A 22566-nucleotide genomic window follows, 5' to 3' on the forward strand; every position below is an offset into this window, starting at 1 on the left:
AATCAGGGACTGCAGATTGATCTTCTCTGGCCCTGAGTGTCTTTGACTTGCTTGACAGGCCTGAACTGGCTACCAGATGTTTAAATTGTCCTCAGCCTGTGATAATTTATTTATCTGTTTATGTATTTTACCAGGAAAGTATCTCTTGAGTTCTTGACTCATTTGCAGGGGAATCCAGAGGGAATAGTAGCAGCATATAATGTTACAAGAAAGTTTTCTTTTAGAAGTATGTCTGCTTCTGCTTCAGGCTCAAGAAGCATTTGGAAACATGACATTTAGTTACTTTCTTCGCTTCTCCCCTCATCCTTGAGAATCTGTTTTAAACATGTGGAAAAACCCCTCTGTCACACAGACTTATGTGGATGTATGGAGTAGGATCTTTTAAAAGAAAAAAAAAAACTCAAAACAAAACCCCCAAAACTTTGATCTCCTTACAGTTTCAACCATAAAAAATTATAGTAACACTCAGTGTCAGACATTTTTTACTTGTTAAAAGTGAACTTTTACAGTTCAGTGATTTATTACATAATGTAAAAACTATAGGAGCAAGCTGCTCCTGTCTGCTGCTGTTATAAGGAGGTGTAGGAATACCTAAAACATTGTAAATTGAAATAGGATCTATGCAGAAACGTGTGTGACAAAATTTCACCAAAGTAGAGGCACTGACAAACTAAAGTGCTAAACAGAACGAGACATCTTTTCTAAGCATTCATTAGCCTCTGCTATTTTCATTTCAAGGCAGATTATTAAAAAAGTCAAGAAACTAAATATATTCAGATTATCATCATTTAAAAAAAAATTGAAGGAAATCCATTGGCTTTTACTTTTGAGCAAGGGACGTGGAGCCTGCTCTTTAGGATACAATTGGGTTGTTGTGTGGTCTCAAGGCAAATTGCTTCACCTTTTTGTGCCTCAGTTTGTCCATCTGTAAAAAAAAAAAAAAAAAGGATAATAGTTTCCAAACATGGATTTGGGGAGGACTTATTAATAAATATATAGCACTTTACAACTTCAAAGTACTGTATAACCGCTGAATACTAAAATAAGAAAAAAATAATGTAAAATGGAATTACTTTATTCCCTCCAAGCTATTTTTACTCTGAAGTTTTTCAGATTTTATTTTCTCTGTATGCACCTCGGAAAAAGAGTTGGCCACAGTTGGTTGAAATTGTAAACATATTGCCTGCTTCTGTTAGATGGTCTTCTTGCCTTGCCCCAAGGTTCATTTTGAAGGTTTCAATTTTTCTGCCATACTTCAAAAGTAAAAATCATGGCCTGATCATTGATGAATTTATTATACCCATTACATCTATATTAATCAAAAAGTGATCTTAATTAAAGTTTTGGATAGCCCCATTAAAAGGGTGGTTCTTAATACAATCTTTCTCCCCTTCAAAACAGGAATCATATAACCATTTGCTTTCTAAGAGAGATCCATATGTTATGTTAGTTTGGAACCTACATACCACCTCGTGGGACTTCTCTAAACTAACTCTGCTGGATCCATACCCTTCAAAAAGATTTTGTTGCAATTAAATTTTTTTTTGAAAATTGGAATCATGGAAAGCATCCATTGTCTTTGTCTGGGATTCTTATTTATGTTGTTTAACAGCAACGCTAGCGAGAAAAGCCTGCCCATGGAGTGAGAGCGAGAAAGATACAGAGCCCTGATTTATTGCATTGTCCTTAATCCACATAGGATAGCAACAGCATTTCACTTTTATACGACTGCACTTTATCTTGCCTTCTTCTGGAACTACTTTATTCTTTCTGCTACTGGTTCTAAAATAGATCAGAAAACTCTTAATTTGGTGCATCCATTGCTGATATCTTTCTTACAATAGCAGCTTTCATCCATTGTGCCCTGCAAGAAGAAATCAATCAAGTCACCTCTGGAATGGACTGTGGCAGCTGTTTTCTTACTGCCCACAACACTACACAATAGTTTGGGCCAAGAAGTAAAGCACGCTGTATCTAAGTGAAACTACAGAGGGCACTTGAGCTAGACTTAACATAAGCACTCATTTTAGAATTAGGCTTGGACACTTGGATTTATATCCTGTTCTTGAGAAAAACACGCTAAGATTTTTAAGAAGCCCAGATTGTCAGAACTTCTGTTTGAAATCTCATCTGCAAACTATTCTGATGCCAAAGAAAGATAGGAAGAATAGTAAGAGGCCAATATGGCTCCATCGGGGCTCTTTATTCACCTGAAAATCAAACAGGAATCTTACAAAAAATGGAAACATGGACAGATTGCTAAGGAGGAGTACAAAAGAATAGCACAAGCATCTAGTGGACAAAATCAGAAAGACTAAAGCACAATATGAGTTACAACTAGCAAGGGACATAAAAGGCAATAAGAAGAGGTTCTGTAAATTCATTAGGAGCAAGAGAAAGATGAAGGATAGTGCAAGTCTTCTACTTTGCAGAGAAGGGCTAATAGTGCATAATGTCAAGAAAGCTGAGGTGCTTAATGCCTCTTTTGCTTCAGTCATCCCTAAAAAGGTTAACAGTGACCAGAGACTTAATACAGTTAATATTAACAAGGGGGGAGGAACAGATTAAAGGCTATTTAGATAAGTTAATGTATTTGAGTCACCCGGGCCTGACGAATTTCATCCTACGGTACTTAAGGAACTAGCTGAAGCAATCTCTGAACTATTAGCAATGATCTTTGAGAACTCAGGTCCCAGAAGATTGAAGAAGGGCAGATTTGGTAGCTGTCTTCAAAAAGGGGGAACCAAGAGGACACAGGGAATTATAGACCAGTCAGACAAACTTCAATACGTGGGAAAAATACTGGAGCAAATTATTAAACAATCAATTTGTAAGCACCTAAAGAATAATAGAGTATAAGGAATAGCCAACATGAATTTGTCAAGAACAAATAATGCCACACCTCCTCCTCTGACAAGGTTACTGACCTAGTGCAGTGGGGGAAACTGTAGATCTGATGCATCTTGATTTTGTAAGGCTTTTAATACAGTCCTACCTAACATTCTCATAAGCAAACCATGGAAATGTAGTCTAGATTAATTTATTAGGGTGGGAGCACAATTGGATGAAGGACTATGCTCAGAGTAGTTAATGTTAATGGTTTGAAGTCAGACTGGAGGCTGTATCTCTTGTGTCCCATTGGGGTCAGTCCTGGGTCCAGTGCTATTCACTATTCTCATTAATGACTTGGATAAAGGAATAGAGAGTATTCTTATAACATTTGTGAATGACAGCAATCTGGGAGTCGTTGCAAACACTTTGAAGAACAGGAGTTGAATTCCAAAATGACCTTGACAAATTGGAGACTCGGTAAAGACAAGTGAAAAGTACCATGCTTAGGAAGAAAAAAATCAAATGCACAACTGCAAAATGGGAAATAACTGTTAGGCAGTATTACTGCTGAAAAGGAGCTGGGGGTAACAGTGGATCACGAATATGAGTCAACAATGTGACACAGTTGCAAAAAAAGCTAATATTCTAGGGTGTTTTAAAAGGAATTTCATGTGTAAGATATAATTGTCCCACTCTGCTCAGCATTGGCAAGGCCTCAGCTGGCATACTTTGTCCAATTCCAGATGCCACTTTTAAGGAAAAAGTAGACAAATTGGAGTGAGTCCAGAGGAGAGCAACAAAAACGATAAAAAGGTTTAAAAAACTTGACCTATGAGGAATGGTTGTTAAAAAATCTGGGCATGTTTAGCCTTGAGAAAAGGAGACTGAGCCCCCGGGGACCCAATAACATTTCAAATATGTTAAGGGCTGTTATGAAGAGGGCAGTGATCAGTTCATGTCCACTGATGGTAGGACAAAAAGTAACTGGTTTAATCTGCAGCGAGGAAGATTTAGGTTTACTGGAAAAATCTTTCTGATTATAAGGATAGTTAAGTAGTGTACTAGCCTTCCAAAGCAGGTTGTAGAATCCTCTCATTGAAGGTTTTTAAGAACAGGTTGAGTAAATTCCTGTCAGGGATAGTCTAGACCAGCGGTTCTCAAACTTCATTGTGCTACAACCTCCTTTTGACAACTAAAAAAAAAATACTACATGACCCCAGGAGGGGGACCGAAGCCTAAACCCACCCGAGCCCTGCCACACCGGGCCGGGCTTGGGGGACAAAGCCAGAGCCCCACCGCCCCATGCTCAGGGGACGAAGCCGAAGCCCAAGGTCTACAGCCCCAGGTGATGGGACTCGGGCTTGGCTTCGGCCCCGGGTCGCAGCAAGTCTAATGCCAGCCCTGGTGACCCCATTAAAATGGAGTTGCAACCCAATTTGGGGTCCCGACCCACAGTTTGAAAACCTTTGGTCTAAGTATATTTGGTCCTACTGTAGCTCAGTGGGCTGGATGATCTGTCAAGGACCCTGCCAACCCTACATTTCTATGATTTTATGAAAGATGGCATGTCTAAAAGCATTCATACTCTGTCATGCTGAAACATTGGAACAGTGCTGACTAGTGAGATGAGTTCTCCCTACTGAATTGTCAACACTTAAGGATTTCTTCAATATCTCCCATCCAAGCCTGACCTTCCTTATCTTTAGAGAAATGTCAAGATCACAAGCCAAAGTGCCAAGGATTCCTAGCAGATTGATACATGGCAGCTAACTCTCAGATCAAAAAAGGATGGTAATACAAAATTAATACTAAGTATAAGGTTAAGTACAAGCTGTTGTGAAATCTCCCATAGAAACAGAAGTTGGATGTATTAACTTGGCTGTGGAACTACTTGGATTGATTTGGGCTATGAATTGAAGGCAGCTATCTGGAGTCCTTTCAAGGACAGCCTCGAATGAACTACTGATGAACATTAGGAAAAAAACATTTCCATTGAGTTCACCAGCAGTAGTTTTAAAAGCAATCTTTGTTTAAAACAACTGGGTTATATATTTTAGCTGCTGCAAGCTGTCAGTTTCCAGAGGCCAGAAGGCTAGTGGTGTGTCCTGCATTGGTGCTTTTAGGAGACTGTAAGCCACAATCCATAAAAACCTAGTTTTTACTTTGTCAAGTGGGACTTCAGCAAATCTTTCTCTGAAGGAGCAGCAAAGCTAAAAGGAATATGAAGCAGCCTTTCCTGTGCTACAAGGGCACTGCAGTCCCTTGGGAAGCAGTAGTTGAGTTTAATCCTTCCTTTAGCTGCCTTCAATATGCATGTCATTCTTTGTACAGAAGTTCTTAGCTCTGTGTGTGTTACAAATCTGCTGTGTTCTCTCAAATCCTTTGCTGAGCCTCAATAGCTTAGGCTGTGGTGCAGTTCAACAATTGGGGAACTGGTATTTTAATAATAGGGGTTTTTAAATTTAAATTGTAATAATTAAAAATATAAGTCCTAGGAAAGGTGCAATATGACTCTGTAGAGAAAGTGTGAGCTATATACTTGTTCTGCTGTGTGTTAATATTTTGAAGCTATGTTATGAAGAAGCAGTGCAGTGTAATTTAAGCCTTTGTTGGGTTCTTTGACAGTCACATAGTTCCTTATCAGCTGATGACACCCAGTTATGACAAATCTTGAGTGCCTCTTCTCTCTTGAGAGCTATAAAGGTCCCAAAGCCATTTTTTTGCCTGGAGTAGCCTTCTAATAGAGAGATCTCTTACATAATTACTTAGATACTACTGAGATCATGTCCTGTAATTACTAGGAAAGGTGGTCTTATGGTTAAGGTACTGGACAGAGTCAGAAGATCTGATTTTCGTTCCTGGTTTTTGTGTGATTTTTGGCAAGTTTTCTTATCTGTAAAATAGGGATAATAATCTTCCTCCTAGGGGGAATTTCAAAACTACAATCATTGACATTTGTAAAATGTGTGGAGATCTTTGAGTGGAAAGGGATATAGAAATGTAAAATAGTAGTAATGTACCTACAGTAGGAGCCTATAAGAGACCGATCAAGAACTAGTACTGGCTGTTTTATCTTACTTACATTTCCCAAATACTTTAGTAGAGTTTTTACAGTCCAAGTCATGTAGTTAAAAGGCACTGACATGTACGAGGTGCCCTGACTAAGGGAATTGCAGATAAATTGCACAATGTGGCTTTCAGTGAAATAGAACTCTTGATAACCCTTTTGCTGTGAATCCAGCTTTATGGGTGAATGAAGATGGAATGCCTATGGAATGAAGATGAAGCAGTTAAAGGGAATTCCTTGTTGACATGTAGAAAGAGTTAAACCTGGACACAAATGGTTTAGTTTGCATGTGCAACCCACCAATCTGAATCAGAAATGTTTGTGGCCCTACACTATATTTTAAGATTTAATAGTTAGGCACCATATCCAAGTGGGTCTGACACTCACTGGGGATAAAAAAATTGCGGTAAGGTTAAAATTAGTAGCACAAAATAAACGTTCCCTTTATTACTGGCAAATACAAAATCCCATAAATTTCGCTAGTATTTGCTCCTAGTAAATAATTTGAACACTGTATCCGTTTTCCCCTCCTGGGAAATTGTCCGTTGTTTAATGTGGCCAGCATCATGTAGAACGGGGGCTGCATTAATGATGCCCTGTCCCTGTTCTTGCCCACTTGTGTTTGATCCTGTAGTCAGCTGCAGAGTAATGTATGAAGTGACAAGGATGGTATCTTGATTGTATCCAGCTGGCTGGAACAAGTCAAGGGCAAAGATGCCTGTCATGTAGCAATAGCTTCACCAAAGCACCCATTAAAGAATATAAAGAAATATAACATGTAGCTTTTGAACATGTCCCTGTTAAAGGAAAGGGGGGTATTAGACCCAAAGTCACTCCTGAAAGCAGATTAGGTTGTAGCCATAACCACCATGTGTGAAGTTTCATTTTAACCATGCTTGGCTCTTAAACAGTGTTAACTCTTTTTTTGCGCAGAACAGTTGTGTTCCCTTTAACAGGAAAATTGGTGCTGTTTTTCTGTCTTCTTGCATTAATTAAAGAGCCACATCCACACTTGGAAATGTCAGGTTCTTTTAAAACAAACTCAGAATAAAACAGTTCCTTACGTGTATTTCCTTCCCAGACATTCATTATTTCAGAATTCCTTGTTTCTCAATAGAAGCTTCTTCCAGCACTGTGAATTTTAATGTCACAAATGCTCACATTAGAGTCATAGAATGAACTGAGTAGCAGCAGTTTGAAAGATGAAGCTGTTAGGATCATTTAAGGAAGCACATGGGAGCTTGGAAGAAATGGGAGGAAATGAAGGGGCAGAAATAGGTTGAGTCAGGGGAAGCTTCCTAATGGAGAAATTTGTTAGTTTGTGTTATAATTTTCTAAGGGAAATGATAGAAGCCTCTTGGGCCATTTAAACTAAACCAGAGAAAGCAGTAGAAAATAAAGAACAATCCTTCAATGGCCCGAGAGAAAGAACCCTAATAGATTGGAATGCAATAGGTTTTTCCCCATTCCTAGCTTCTGAATTTAACACCTAACTCAGAGAATTTGCAGTGATGGAAATGTGTGTAAAAAATGTAAATTAAATAGCTACACTCTTGTTCAGAGCTATAAAAACTCATCAAAAGATTTTTGTTTACTAAGCAAGACGAACTGTACAAAGCGTGGGGACTGAACAGCTATTACACAACACATGTCCATAAATGTACAATGCATTCTTCCAAGATCTAAATGCTAGGCTGCCTCACTTGCTTGAATATTTTTCCCTGCGGGAATTGATGGAATGGTCCAGGGAACACCTATAACTTCTCTAAGTAGCTTCCCTGAATCATCTCAAGTGAGTTAGCTCACTGTTTGTGCCACTGCTGGCTTTAACACCTCTGTTACTCTCTGCAGGTTTGGCGGGAGTTTCCCGACAGGCTGGTTGGGTATCCAGGTCGCCTGCATCTGTGGGACCATGAGATGAACAAATGGAAGTATGAATCAGAGTGGACCAATGAAGTCTCCATGGTGCTTACTGGAGCAGCTTTTTATCACAAGGTAGCACTGATTTCCAAGATAGTTAGGAAGCTTGTGGACTACGCAGTGTCCTATAAGTTTTAGTGTGCTGCCTTTTTGGTCATTTACTATAGATGGCATTGCAAAACTTTTAAAAGCAGTATAATATTGATGGCACAGGAGGGTACTGTGTGAATGATGTGGGTGTGGGTGGGGGAGTTAAATAGGGGAAAAAAATGAAAAATCAATGTATTTTTTATATTTTGATAGCACCCAGATTGAGCTAGGTACTGTACAAATATAGAGCAAGATGTGCTCCCTGCCCTGAAGAGCTTGCAATTTAATATACAACTTTTGGGAAACTCTTGACTTATACATGAACTTTCAAATGTCTTTCTCCAACCCTTGCAATCGTACTCTAATTATGGCAATGCGATTGTGTTTGTAAATAAAGGACCATATTTTCAAAGAGATGCTCCTCTACTTGGCCATCTAAATAAAATGGCCAGATTTTTAGAAGGGCTCAGCAGCTTCCACTCAGAATAAACTGGGCCTATTTGAAAATTGGGCTCTAATGTTTACCCCCTTTTCCTCTTTGTTGTCTTTTGTCAGTGATGTCCTCTATACACATTTTTGTAGAGGCACAAAATATTACCTGATGCATTCTTAGAAAATGAGAAGGTGCAGGCAATCTAAGAGTGAGCAAGGTACATGGAGGTGCAGAAGACACTTCAACAATCACCATATTAAATATTTAAAAGGATGGGGGTGTGTTTTTGGTCCATATCTGTAGCTCTGTTGTTTGGGGTTCATTTTGTGAGGCTATGGTTACAGTTTCTAGAGCAATCCAAAAGCAAGTTGCAGACCTTCCTAAAACTGTATTCTCCTGCTCTGGCTATAGAAACAACTATTCTGTCTAGAACTATTTTGGTGAACTTATAGAAAAACACAATTAAATAGTAAACGTTTGTGGGATGTGTTGTTGCACAGTGAATATAGGATTGCAATTAAAGTTTTAAAAGAAGAAAAGCAAATGCAGAAATATTTCCTTTTTCTACACATGGTGTGGTAAAGAAAGCATAGTTGTTAGGCACACAAAGATGGCTCCTTATTTGTGCATAGCAGGCTAAAGCTGTGACTGGCTAAAAGGAAGCAGCAACTCTTTTACTTTTAAATGTCACAAATGCAGCTCCAACAACTAGACTGTGAGGAGCAGAGTTTGCTCACATTCCATTCCTTAGTTGTCTACTGTTCCCAATAACTAGAATATTTTGCAGGCAGGCAGTCACTGTAATTGTATTTAAAGTTGCATTCTCCTTTCTTCCCTCTCTTTCACCTTTCTATCCTGCAGTATTTTAACTACCTTTACACCTACAAAATGCCTGGAGACATCAAGAACTGGGTGGACGCCCACATGAATTGTGAAGATATCGCCATGAATTTTCTAGTGGCAAATGTTACTGGCAAAGCGGTTATTAAGGTCTGATTTTCAGCAACTTTTATCTGATGTATCTCTCTAATGCAAAAATGTCACAAATTAATATGTGAGTTTAGTTTAGTGGGTTTTGAATATCCTCCTTTATCTGCTTTCTTCCTCTCATTTACCTCTGAAATGGTTCTGTTTCCCTTCCACAGTAGGAATAGCTTCGTTCATTGAGACTAGCATGCCAATTGGGAACACAGGATTGACTATTGATCATTGTGGCTGCCTACACAGAGTGGATAGGTTAAATCATAAAAAAAAATATTTTTTGAGACTACCAGGGAGAAAAACTCCTGGCCCTATGTATCGTGACTGGCAACAGCTGATTTATAGGAATGTTAATTGCAAGAATGTTAATTGCAAGATCAGTTTTAAATGAACTTTTTATCCCTGAATTAATTTCCTGACATATTTCGACATGTTTTCAGGTCTGGACATTCATTCTGTACATTCATTTCAAAGTGTGTCAAGTTGGAATGAGATTTAGAGGCTGTCAGGCATTACTTCAATTAGCAAGGTCCGCTTTCGCGCCTGTCTATCATCATTTACCAGGACTGGTGGCTGTGTTTCCTAGAAAAGTCTTTAGAAGATAAAGTGTGTTTTTTGTTTTTTTTTTCTGAAAAAGTTTGTGAGCTGTACAAGGGCACTGTAGAGTAATTTGGCACCTCAGTGCAATTCGGAGAGTCTTGCAGAGTTTGCCAGTCAGCTATTAACTCAAGTGAGCAAAAGAGCGTCTGTTGGATTAAGGTTACGGTGAAGTATGGGAAGCTATATTTCATCACTGTTATGGCTGCAAGAACAAATGGTGTTTATACAGGGACCTTGGCAGTGAGAAAACAGTCATTAAACAGGAATTAAGGAGCTTGTCATCGCCACTTCTTTTTAGTTACAGAAGGCAAAATCCCTCCAAACCATTTTTATTAGGCCCCTGTGAATTTTGCAGTTAGCCAGGCCAGATGGAGCTGAATGGGGGAATGGCATGGGGTTTTTTTTTTTGGTTTTCCGGAGTGCTCGACTTACACTGCAGGCATGTTCAGAGGCATTGCTATTAATTCCCTTGGTTGGAAAGTATATCCCTTCTGTCGATGACGTCTGTCGTGCCTTTGTGCAGGTGACCCCACGAAAGAAGTTTAAATGTCCAGAGTGCACAGCCATAGATGGATTGTCGCTGGACCAGACACACATGGTGGAAAGGTGAGTGGGCCTCCTTTCATTGCTGAGGGTGCCTCACTGTGATTCCCAGGGCCAGTTTCTGGGTCTCTCTGAAATTAGGATTAAAAGTGCACACTGTCGATATTCCTGAACTCTGAAATTGCTGTCTAAATCTGGTCATTCCTACAGTGGGTAATAGGGCACACTGCACATGGTCTGTAGTGACAAGTAATCTGCTTAAAGGAAGAGCTTTGAAAGGGCACCCAGTTCAACAGCTTGGTTGTAAAACACATAGATTGTATGAAATTTAGGTTACCAACAATATTTTTTATACAAATTTTTCATTTTATGATGGAAATTTAAATGTAATGAGCATTCAAACATTTTTAAAAACACAGGAAGTTGATAAACTGTCAGAGAGCAATTGGCTAACAAGGATAAAAATGACTGATAAAGGGAAAGTGTTATTGATGCTGTAATAACTGGTGTTTATACAATTTCTTTTCTCCAAAGATCCTAAAGCCCACTTCTCTTGCTGAAGTGCAGTCACCTGTGTGGTTGAACATGGCAGCTATTTAACAGTGGTTGCAACATTATATGACAAGGAGAATTATTTTTGAAAGGTGATATGTATATGGAGAGGCAGTTTTGTAAAGGGTTTAGAGGAAAATATTGGGAATCAGAAGACATCTGAGTTCTGTTCTGCACTCTGCAGTTGACTAGTTTTGTAACTTGGGGAAAGCCACTAAAGCTCTCTGTGCCTCAGCTTCTCAACAGGGAAAATATTTACTTACCTTTTGTAAAGTGCTTTGAGATGCTTGTATGTAACAGGCTATCTGAGAATAAAATATTATGTCTTAGTTATTTGTTTGAAATTTAGCCAGAATCCCAGAACTGACACACTTACATACCACAAGCATGTCCACATGAGCTCTTTAGACTGTTGTGTCTCCTCTGTAGGGCTCATGGCTATAGTCTTCTGAGTGGTTAGTACATATGATCCTTCCTTCCTTCCAAAATCAGTTATACTGCTGCATATTTTATGTTCAGACTACTTTTTATCAGTCAATCTCACTTTGTCAAGTGCATGGAATAATGCATTTGGTCACAAACACATCTGGAGAAAAATAATCTGAAATGCACGCATGTCTCCCCTTCATGGGAGGAAGAAACAATGGAAGCAATAATGCCCTGGAATATCTACACTAGTGATGATGGTAAACAACAAATTAGACATGTTTGTGGCTGATAGGGGAGTAAAATAGGCCAATGCAAGTCTTAGCTGCAGGGGCATCAAGTCATGAAACAGGAAGGAAATTGTCTAGCTGTAGATATTTTTTAATGCACTTATCACCATAACAAATACAGACCCTCTCCACATTGCTGTGCTGAGACTGCACCTGGAACACTGTTCATATGTGTGCTCTTCATTACTAGAAAGATATTGACATATTGAAGTGAGTTCAGTGAATAGCTGCAAAAGTGGTTAGTAGGCTGGAAGGATTGATTTATGAGACGAGATTAAAAGAGCTAAGTATATACAGCTTTGCTAAATGATGACTAACTAGAGATATAACAATCTTCAGGTACTGAAGAGTATAAATACCGAGGACAGAGATGAGTTATTCACAGTGCTACAGGAATATATTACTCTAGGAGGGATTAAATTAAGAAAAGGAAAAAGTCAGATGAAAATCAGGAAGTACTTCCTAACACTGAGATCTGTTATTGTATAGAATAATTTCTCAAGGAAGGAGTATGGAAGCCTTGTGAAATTTAAATGTAAACTGGATGAAGCACTAGAAAATATACTGTAGGGAACAATCCTGTATTGGCTGAGGAATGGACTACATGGATTTAGTAGTTCTTTTCTATTATCATCATTGTTTGTATTGCAGTAACACCTAGGAGTTTGCTATGGGCCAGGACCTTATTAAAATTTAGGAAGGAAAAATCATATACACCATTGCAAAATAGGTAGTAACTGGGTAGGCAGTACTACTGCAGAAAAGGATCTAGGGGTTATGTTGGCTCATATTCAGTTTGTGATCCACTAATATGATGCAGTTGTGAAAAAGGCAAATACCATTCTGGGGTGTATTAATAAGACTGTAATATGTAAGATGTGGTAGATAATTAGCCCGTTCTACTTGGCACTGGTGAGGCCTCAGCTGGGTACTGTGTCCAGTTTGGGGCATCACATGTTAAGAAAGATGTGAACAAATTGGGGAGAGTCCAGAGGAGAGCAACACAAATGAGGAAAAGTTAAAAAAAAAACTGGACATGTTTAGTCTTGAGAAAAGAATACTGAGAGGGAACCTGATAAGTTTTCGAATGTATTAAGGGCTGTTATAAAGAGGACATTGATCAGTTGTTCTCTGTATCCACTGTATGTATGACAGCAGATAACTAACTGGCTTAATCTGCAGCAAGGAAGATTTAGGTTGGATATTAGGAAAAACATTGTGACTATAAAAACAGGTAAGAACTGGACTAGGCTTCCAAGTGAGGTTGTGGAATCCCCATCACTGGAGGTTTTTAAGAGCAGATTGGACAGACGTCTGTTAGGGATGATGTAGGTATACTTGGTCCTACCTCAGCTCAAGTAACTGGATTAGATGTCCTCTCAGGCCTCTTCCAGTCTTGTATATCTGTGGTTCTATACTAGTCCCTTTAAAAAAACACACAGCAAAAACCCAGTCCCTGTCCCAAAGGACATTATAATTTTATCAAAAGGATATGTTATCTATCATGTAACAATATTGGTGTCCCAAAAGTAAAATGTTACTGACCGTTTAGTGAGTATACTCTCACACTGTGTTCTTCCCCACATTTAAGTTTCCAGCAGAGGAGATAACTAAGCTGGAGAAAGTGTCAAAAAGTAATAGCAAATCAAACTTGTTTATAAAACTACTTGATTATCCAGCTAGAGGAATTTAGAAAGAAATGTAGCAACTTCCCCGCAGTTGTTCTTCAAGGTGACACACAACTGGGATATAATCATACTTGATTTTTATATTTTAAAGATTGCCCTTACTGTTTAGATTGACCTGGCTTCAGCAGTATAAACCGTTACTTGTTGTAAGGTGTGAGCTGACATACCAACCAACTGCCAGGGTCCATGTAGTCCCATGCTACTACTGTCTATTTGAAATTAGTGAGCGCTAGCTGAAAAACTTGCAGGGTTTTTTTTTGTTTTTTATGGAATCCCATAAGCTCCCTATTTGTTTTAATGGGATAATAAACCACAGGATTCTCAGTGCAAGTTCCCATTAACTTAGCAATGGATAGAACTCTGATTTGGTTTCAGGGCTTAGCATCCATACCTATAGTTCATGCAGACACTAGTCAGATATGTCAACTGCCTTCTGTTATGTTAGGAGAGACTCTAAATGAGAGAGGTGCCCTTGACAACAAGAAACTTTGAAGAACAATTCTTATAGTTAACTATGTAATGTTCAGTGCCCAGAATGATGCCCTTGGGTATATGACAGTGTTCCATAACAGGTCCATTTGCATACCAGACTACTGATTCCCTGGAATGCAGAAGTTGTGACACATGTTGGTCTTGGTATATGAGTTAGTGCCAGGCCCAAATGACTGGGGATCAATCTATTGTTGTGAAATGGATGGTGTACAAGGCTAGTAATGGAAGTACAGAGTTTTTGCTTTGGGGTTTCTTTTTCAAAACCAGCACAGTGACCCACAGATACCAGATGCTGGCTGTTTAGTGACACGTGAAAAGAATTGGTGATCTTCATCCTATTCCTTGAGGACAGATGATCACCCAGCAAAACCATCTGTGAATGGGCCCATTGTTGGCAGTCTCAGCAGGGAGAAAAGAGTGACTAGATGATGAAAACTGAACTCTTTTCTTGTCTCAGAGGTTATGCTAAAATTAGGTGTGGTTACAGGGGAGAGAATTGATTCAAGGGCTTGATTGTCCAGAAGGCTGATCCAGTCTGCTAAAAAGTCAACTGAGATCTTGTTTTTCAATTCACACTAACTTAATTTCATGTTGAGCACAATTCTCTATTGTAGGCAAAGTAAGAAAAAGATGAAATAATTCTTGGAAGCAAAGATGCGTGTGTTAATTTAAATGTGCAGAGCTATGAAAGCAGCCAGCCAAAACACCTGCCCTTCTGTATGAGATGACCTACTTTGTTTTCTTGGCTTCTGAGCGAAAAATATCTAATGCTTTAGGTGTTTGTGTTGTTTTGTGTTGTCCAGAAGTGGTAGATCCTGTAGAATGCAAGCTGGGCCTGTTAAACTCCATGCAGGAGATGAAAGCTCCCCTCCTGGGGAGGCACTTCTCCCCATAGACACATTGTGTGACTTGTGTCTGATACATTTTTGGTTTAAAAAAAAAAAATGCTGTTCTTCAGCCTTGTTCTGATGTTTGCTGAGAAGTGACTTTTGTGAGTGAAGGTGAAGGTTCATAAAGGATTTTAATTTGGATTTTTCCTTTTATAATTTCTTTTAAAAGTGAAGCAGCTTTCATGATGGTTATATGTGATATATTGGCATTGAATAGTCTATCCCCAGAATAAGTACAGCGTGAGCCACAGCAGTATAAGATTTCCCTACACTGTTTTCTGTCATTCTGCCTAATCTTTGACCTCGATGGATGACCTCTGGAGAGAAGAGGATCCATTCAGTTTTGTTTTTTGCTGTTGGGCTGCCATTTAGTGCCAGTTGTGACGGTGGCTTTTATGATGTGGACACCTGAGACAACTAACTGACTCCACGCAGGCCACCAAACAGTTGCTATGTTACAATGACTTTCAGTCATTATCAGTTGCCTATTTGTTTTAGTGAGATAATAAACCACAGGACGTATCTGTTGAATCAGTAACCTAGAAGTGAAAGGCTCTGTATTCCGTAAGCCATTGAGGGACAGCAGTTGTACAAACTTCTCACACACAGTCCTTCTAGTCCATCTAGCTCCTGGAACTCTGCTATTCCCTCTGCAAGACTTCAACACACAACTTGGGTGATGTACCCCAACCAAGATTTTCAAAAGTAACTAGTGATTCTGGGTGCCTCAGTTTTTGAGAGGGTGGATTTCGGCACTTTCTGAAAATCAAGGCCCTTGGTGGTCGCTCAGTGGACACCCAAGAATTGAGGTACTAAACATCACTTTGAAAATCTTGACCCTGAATCCTAATCTGCTGCACTCCATGTTGTTCTAGTCCTACTCCTCTAGTCCCCAGGTTCCTCTCTCTACCAGTGCACCCTAACTAGGTCCTAGAACAGCCCTGACTAGTCCACATTTTGGATAGCTGGTTCAATCTCTGTCCCTCAGTCCTGACCTACAGTTCCCTTACTGTTCCAGGCCTGGGCCTTTCCCGAGCAGAGAATATTTGAGCCAATTTATCAGGTGTTCTGTGATGCACACTGTTGCTCCCATCTTACCCTCCAGACTCCTTCTCATTTGTTTCCTACTGTAAGGATTTGAACACCTTTTGGGGGGGGAATGAGGACAATGGCAGAATATGAATCATCTGCATTGCTTAGCTTCGAACCGTTTCCACATTTTTAAGCCGGTACAAGAGTGACTATTACAGGTTGAAAACAACTGTGCAGAAATGTAGCACTTCCAAAAACTCTGTTTTCATTTGTTTACTCTTATTGTAGTTAAATAGGGAGCTAGAGGATGGCTTAAAAGATGAAGAATTAACTTTTGAAATCCAGTCTTGAGAGTTTTTCGGGTGGCGCTAAAGCAGTCCCCATTGCAAAACTGTCACACTTAGTTGGTGTGATTGGCCAATTCTGCTCAGGAAAGCTAGCCTGGAGATTGAATGACCCCCTCACCCTTAGAAGGGTTTGAAAGTGAGCATGGGGGTGGAGAGCGGGAGAGACTTGCCCTGAGACTGTTTGCACCACACCACTGTTGGAGCACAGTCTTAGCTTGTTTCTCTAGCCAAAATACTTGCTGCTTTTTTCTCTTGTTCTTTTAATCTGTGATCAGCAAAAGAAGCAGTGACTCCTTATTTTGTGGATGGCTGTCCATTGCTTGAGCATCTTGGAGGCTTACTTGCTGTGACTTGCAGGGTCAGAAGCTTTTTAAAACTGTTGTGTTAAACACAGACCTAAAATTAGCTAAGCACTGGCTGAGATAAGATTAGCTAGGTTTTCCTTACTCTGCCTCCCCCACTCCCAGCCTTGCAATGAAAAGATTAAAGAGGGACTGTAAGGTTAAAAATCATGCACTTTAACAGGGAGGGTTGTTTTTGTTTTTTTTTACTCTGTTACTGACACCTGAGGTTATTACAAGTGAAAGAATAATCAGAAATCTAATTAATTTTTCACTAATTTTGATGCTTTACTGTTCAGTTTTGCTTCATATGGACAGATAAACTAGTCAGTTTCACTTTGTAGTGTTTTTATTCTTCACTTTTAGGATCTCAAGCACAATCAGTGCTGCTAACTTTATAGGGGAATGTTTGTTTATTTAGTAAAGAAAATTCATTTCTGATGGAGTCTAAAAACCAGAAAAAACATTTGCATAGGTCTTCAGTTTCATAAATGCATGGTTTTTGCAAAACCTTCATTATGAGTTAAATTTGATCCACCAGTGGCACTTTGAGATGTGTTGGCAGCTAATCTGTTCTGCTTTACAGCATGTGTTGCTTTAAGAATGACTGGAATTCTAGGGGGAGGGAGAAGGGAAGCTTTGACCTCCATGTGCACATGTGTTGCTGGCAGCATCCCCTTGCTCTTCACTGTGATTAAATGGATAAATCAAAGAGCCCTCTTCCAAACCCTCTGTTTAGTGAGGCTCCTTCTCCTATTTCCTAGTAGCCAATGTGGATGAAATATTTCCAAGAACATGAGGAAAGGTTAACGAGTTCTTTTTGGGGTGGGAGTTAGTAGCTGGCGTGATCACTTAGTTACATTGCTATCTTTTTCATACAGGTCCGAATGCATCAATAAGTTTGCCTCTGTCTTTGGGACCATGCCCCTGAAAGTGGTGGAGCATCGTGCTGATCCTGTCCTGTACAAAGATGACTTCCCTGAGAAACTGAAGAGCTTCCCCAACATTGGCAGTTTGTAAAAGGCAGCTCGGAGGCAAACTTGAGTATAAAAACCAATGAGAGAAAGAAGATGACCAGTGCCAAGATGAGCCTTAGGCCTTGAAGGAAAATGCCATCGTGTGGGTTATAACTGAGGGGAAGAGGATTAATGCCAGGTTCTGATATATTAATCCGTCCTTCACAATACACAGAACAGTAATGCAGAGCACTGCAGCTATTTCTATATTACACACACACAGGACAGGCTCTATGCTTGGGTCTACTGAAAATGCCAAACATTTTTTTCCAGTGGAGGCTGCTTATATAGAAGAATAAAGCAGAATCTTGCTGTGTTAAGGGGCGCCTTGCATGACTCCCCCATTCTGTTAAATACATTCTTTTGGTTTGATGCAACTACCAGTATAAATGCCAACTGCCTTCAATATTGGCTACAACATGTATCCAGCCTGTTTTTCCCCTTATGAGGCTGGCATGCCTACCTCCATTGAGGTTAATTGTTGGCTTTAAGTAATTGAGCAACAAAGATCCCTGCCTGGCTTTTTTGCTTAGCAAGATCAATGTTTTTCTTTAAAAAATAAAAATAAAAATCCAATCTTTTGTTGTAGGGTTTAGGGGGCTAAACCTTTTTGCATTAAATGAAAAATATTTCAATGGGAATTGATGCAGATCACAGCCAAGGGAATGGTCTCCTTAATTTAAAGACTTAGATATCCCTACAATCACTACACCTCTCATATGTATGTATAAATCTCAGGTTTTTTGCTATACTCATAGACGAGAAGTCCATTCAATATAAAAGACATTTTATGGAGAGGAAAATGTATCTTCTGGCCTTACTATGTTTTGCTCTCCCCAAAGCTCTTCCTTATCAAGATGGAACAGTTGTTTGTTCATATAGCATATCCATGTACTGGGGTAACCGCTAAAATGGATGTTGGTATATGTGAACCCTCTTCAGAAAACAATGTGCTGTAGGATAGATTGTCATACACCTCAATCTGCAGGAATTCCACTTTACAGCTGGTGTGTGTATGTGCAGTATATTAACACATACTCTACCCTGATATAACATGACCCGATATAACATGAATTCGGATATAACGCGGGGGGCGGGGCTGCGCACTGCAGCGGATCAAAGCAAGTTCGATATAATGCGGTTTCACCTATAAGGCGGTAAGATTTTTTGGCTCCTGAGGACAGTGTTATATCGGGGTGGAGGTGTACTTAGCAAACAAACCCATACAAGCTGCCCTCATTTGAAGACTTGCCAAAGGTTAGCCAGTGATTAACCTATAGAACCCACTGCCACAGGATCTTACTTGAACACATGGCTTAGTATAATTTTTAAAAGGTTAGACATTTGTTATGGAGGGTCAAGGTGTTTCTCCATGGTTTAAGTTGATCTCAATATTAACCGTCTACACTAGAGACAATTAAATTTTCAAGGATGATCAGTCCTCATGCTCCAGCATATAAACTGTTCCCAAGCTGGAACCAGAGGGGAAGTCTCCTCTTTGCCCAAGTGGTATAGTGTCCATCTATTTGGTGCATTATGAGCAGTTTGCGCTTTCCTCACTAGCATCCAATACTGCAACTGTTGGAGGCATCATGTTTGATGGACCATCTCTCTGTTACAGTATGACCATTCTTATAGTTCTGCTAAACCCCAAACAGCAGGGCAAGTGTTAGCACTCTTAGTTCATCCTCCTGCCTCGGGAGTGACAGGCAGCAATGGCAAAAATCAAATGGAAGTCAAGCCAGAAACAGGAAACATCTGCTCCCTGTTTGTGTCATGCCAGTAAAACTTTCCTCATTGCCCAACACAGTGGAGGTGTTGGGAATGAGAAGCCTGTTAGAACAGTAGCTGTGAGGGAATACTTAGAACTCTCAAGGGAGGTGTCTGTAAACTAAATTGTCTCATTCTTAGGAATGTTTAATTACCAATAAATTCTAAGACTTGTTTCTAGGATTTTGCAGTCTTTGCTAAGTTCTAACTGTGCTGTGGGGGATGGTAGTAGGCAATGGCAGGAATAGCTGTCCCGATGTTGGTAATGCTAATGACTTTTTGCATACAGGGGGTACCACTGGGTGAGGAACACTGTTTCTCTGCTGCTGAGCAGTTCTTCCCTGCAGCCTCCACACATGCACTTACTTCCTGACTCTGTTAGTTTATGTCTGAATTATGTTCTTGTGCTTGAGAATAACAGACTGCAGCTCACTTTCCATAAAGCAGCTTGTTTTTAAAAGGGAAATTATGACAGCAGAATATGTGACTGAACTGACCCCAGAGGTGGAGCTAACCTCAGGATGGCAGAGGTTTGGGAGTGTTCCAGAGAGAAAACTTCTCCCATGCACACAGTCTTGAAACTGCTGCAACCTGGTAGTTCCTCCTTAAGTTGATAGGCAAAGGTGACATGTAGCTTTTGCACAAACACTTATAGCACAAGGCAGATTTCAGACTGGAGGGAATATGGTGGCCTAGAAATAGAAGTGGTGGGTGGCAGCCTGACAAAGAAGAGCTCTTTGTAGCTCAAAAGCTTGTCTCTCTCTCACCAACAGAAGTTGGTCCAATAAAAGATTTTACCTCACCCAGCTTGTCTCTCTGAAACCACCTAAAGTGATCTCTAGTTTTGACACACTAAGTGATCAACAGCCCCTCATGGCCAAGATCATGTGGGCTTGAGCAAGTGTCTCTTCCTTGATAAGCCCAAGAGCTGTTATGTCAATTAACCCATCATATTTTGTCCTGCATCATTTCACAGGTGTTTTTTTATATTCCAAACTCTCTTTAATGATGGTATGTCTCCGTTCTGTGGTATGGAAAGTGACCTGAATATAAAGTTGGGCAGCTGTCAAGTCTATAGGGCCACTTCTCCAACCCCTTTATAATTGTTGTGGTGTTTCTGAAAACGATTCAAAAACTGTAAAATAGCAAAGTGTGTGTGAGAGAGAGTTGGGATGATTCTATTGTCCATCATTAAATTAAGAGAATTGTTAACTGTTCAGCTTGTATGTTTTATTAAAAAAAAAAGTTCAATATGGATATTAAAAGAAGATTAGTTCAAAAATATTGATTGTATTGTTTGACTTCAGAAGGGGTGATTGTGCACAATTCCCTAAGGAACTGTGGAAATATTCTGAAAGGAAAACTGCAGGGATTGGTTTTTTGCTAAATAAATCTGTATTAAAACATGAATATCCGCAACACACTCTAGAAATAATCATCACTATTTTAACATCTTCACAACTGTTAATGATGCTGGTGTTTTTCAGTGGGAGCTTTTACTCTGGACAAACTCTTCCCATATACCCCTCCAGAGAGGGTAGATTTTACTTGTTTCCAGTACCATTGAGGGTTGGGGGGTTTTTTGTTTGTATTTTTGGAGGGGGAGGTGACTTCCCTTTTACTCAATGGTTTAATTGTAATGCTGTGGATGTGTCAAAATCCTTCCCACTTTACTGGGAGTGGTCACTCTTTGCACCATTAAGGGTTATGTGCTCAGGAGAGAATTTGGGACACCTCTGAAATGACTAACCTGAATAAAAGAAAGAGACTTTCTTACAAACAAGGAGGCTACAAACATGAAGGGCCTGGATCTTAGGAGAAGGGCAAGTGGCTAAGCTATCTTGACAGTGGCATTCTTTGCAATAGTAGCTTCTTGTTTCCCCTCTGTTCAGAGACCCTGCAATGTGTTTATTAAAATACATAGCATGCTGCAAAATTATTGAAATGATGGTGAGGCACCTTGTTATTTGTACAGGAGGACAAAGAGGGATGGTTACTCAACCAATTGTGAAAGTCTCAGGGGTAAATTTTTAGCCTCACTGACCATGTAAACGATTTGTCAGCTTAGTCTGTTGCCCACCTCAGAGCTCTGCTGTCTGATTACAGGACATACCGATTGAGTTCCAAGTGTTCTGAACTGCTGCTTTCCTGCTGTCTCCAGATCTTACACTGAGCACCCTGTTGCATCTTCACTAATGTTACTTGAATTTGCTTTACTGTAGCAACTGTCTTTCTAACTGCATTTAATATTAAGCTCAATAGTCATGTCTTTGAACCCTGGCTGCCTAAATTAGGCTCCTAAATCCATATGAAAATAAAAGTAGCTTTATTTTCAAAGGTTCTCAGGACCTGTGACTCCCCTTGCTTTCAGTACATGGGTGAGTGCTGAGCACTTTGGAAAAGCAGGTCACTTGTATTAAGGTACCTAAGTATGGATTTAGGAGGCTACTTTTAGGCATTTGGGTTTGAAAATATTGACCTGTGCTTTATGATGACAGATTATTCTATTAAATGAGGTCACTCTGTGGATGCTTGTATAGATGCACTATGGAAGCAGAGTCTGTTACGCTGTAATAGCCATCTATATAAGAATGCTGTTTGCTCGGAAGCATCCCAAAGTGGTTTATCGACAACGCACAGAAAATCTACTCATCCACCAATGAAATATAGCCTTGTCTGCAGTGAAGAATCACTGCTGTTGTAACAGCAAAACTACAAGAAGTGAAAATTGGCGGGCTGATTCAGGGAGGCAGATTGTAATGATCTGAACTGGAATTGAGGCAGGACAAATGTAGGTATTCCAATTTTCTTGGAATTAGTTTTAAAGGCTCATGTATTTTCAATTTACCAGAACAGCCGCAGGGTTTTTTTTTTCCCAAACCAAACAGTAGCTTCCACTTCTACAGGATGGATGTTTAATTTTCCTGCTGTCATGTAGACTCTCCCTTGCAGTAAAAGCAGGGGTAGGAGGGAGAAAGAAAGACAACACTGCACTGTCTAGTGCCTACAGCAGATGATATGTGAGGCGGAGACTGGGAAAAGCTGAGTTGGCTCCACTGTCTTACTTGCTGAGGAGCTGAGAATAGGAGAGCAAAGACCATCCAGAAGTTCAAACCGTACTGACAGATGATGGGAGTCCAAGAAAGTTGTTGTGGCAAAAAAACAACAAAAAACCTTCCCCCAAGCCTAGCAATAACTGCATTTCTCTGATGGAAGCTGCACGGTCTTGAACTAAACAGCTGCAGCTCCCTTTACA

General features: G+C 39.8%; 1 protein-coding gene across 1 annotated transcript in view; it reads left to right on the forward strand.

The window, feature by feature from the left end:
- EXT2 (exostosin glycosyltransferase 2) overlaps positions 1 to 19488 on the forward strand; it is a 114753-nt gene extending 95265 nt beyond the window's left edge. Inside the window, exons 11-14 of the mRNA XM_032790412.2 lie at positions 7751 to 7894; positions 9204 to 9332; positions 10447 to 10529; positions 17406 to 19488. Coding sequence (XP_032646303.1) covers positions 7751 to 7894; positions 9204 to 9332; positions 10447 to 10529; positions 17406 to 17544 — 495 coding nt within the window. The 3' untranslated portion in view covers positions 17545 to 19488. The remainder of the gene's footprint in view (positions 1 to 7750; positions 7895 to 9203; positions 9333 to 10446; positions 10530 to 17405) is intronic.
- The last annotated feature ends 3078 nt before the right edge of the window (positions 19489 to 22566 follow it).

Source organism: Chelonoidis abingdonii, chromosome 4, assembly GCF_003597395.2.
Source record: "Chelonoidis abingdonii isolate Lonesome George chromosome 4, CheloAbing_2.0, whole genome shotgun sequence".
In the NCBI taxonomy this organism is placed as follows: domain Eukaryota; kingdom Metazoa; phylum Chordata; order Testudines; family Testudinidae; genus Chelonoidis; species Chelonoidis abingdonii.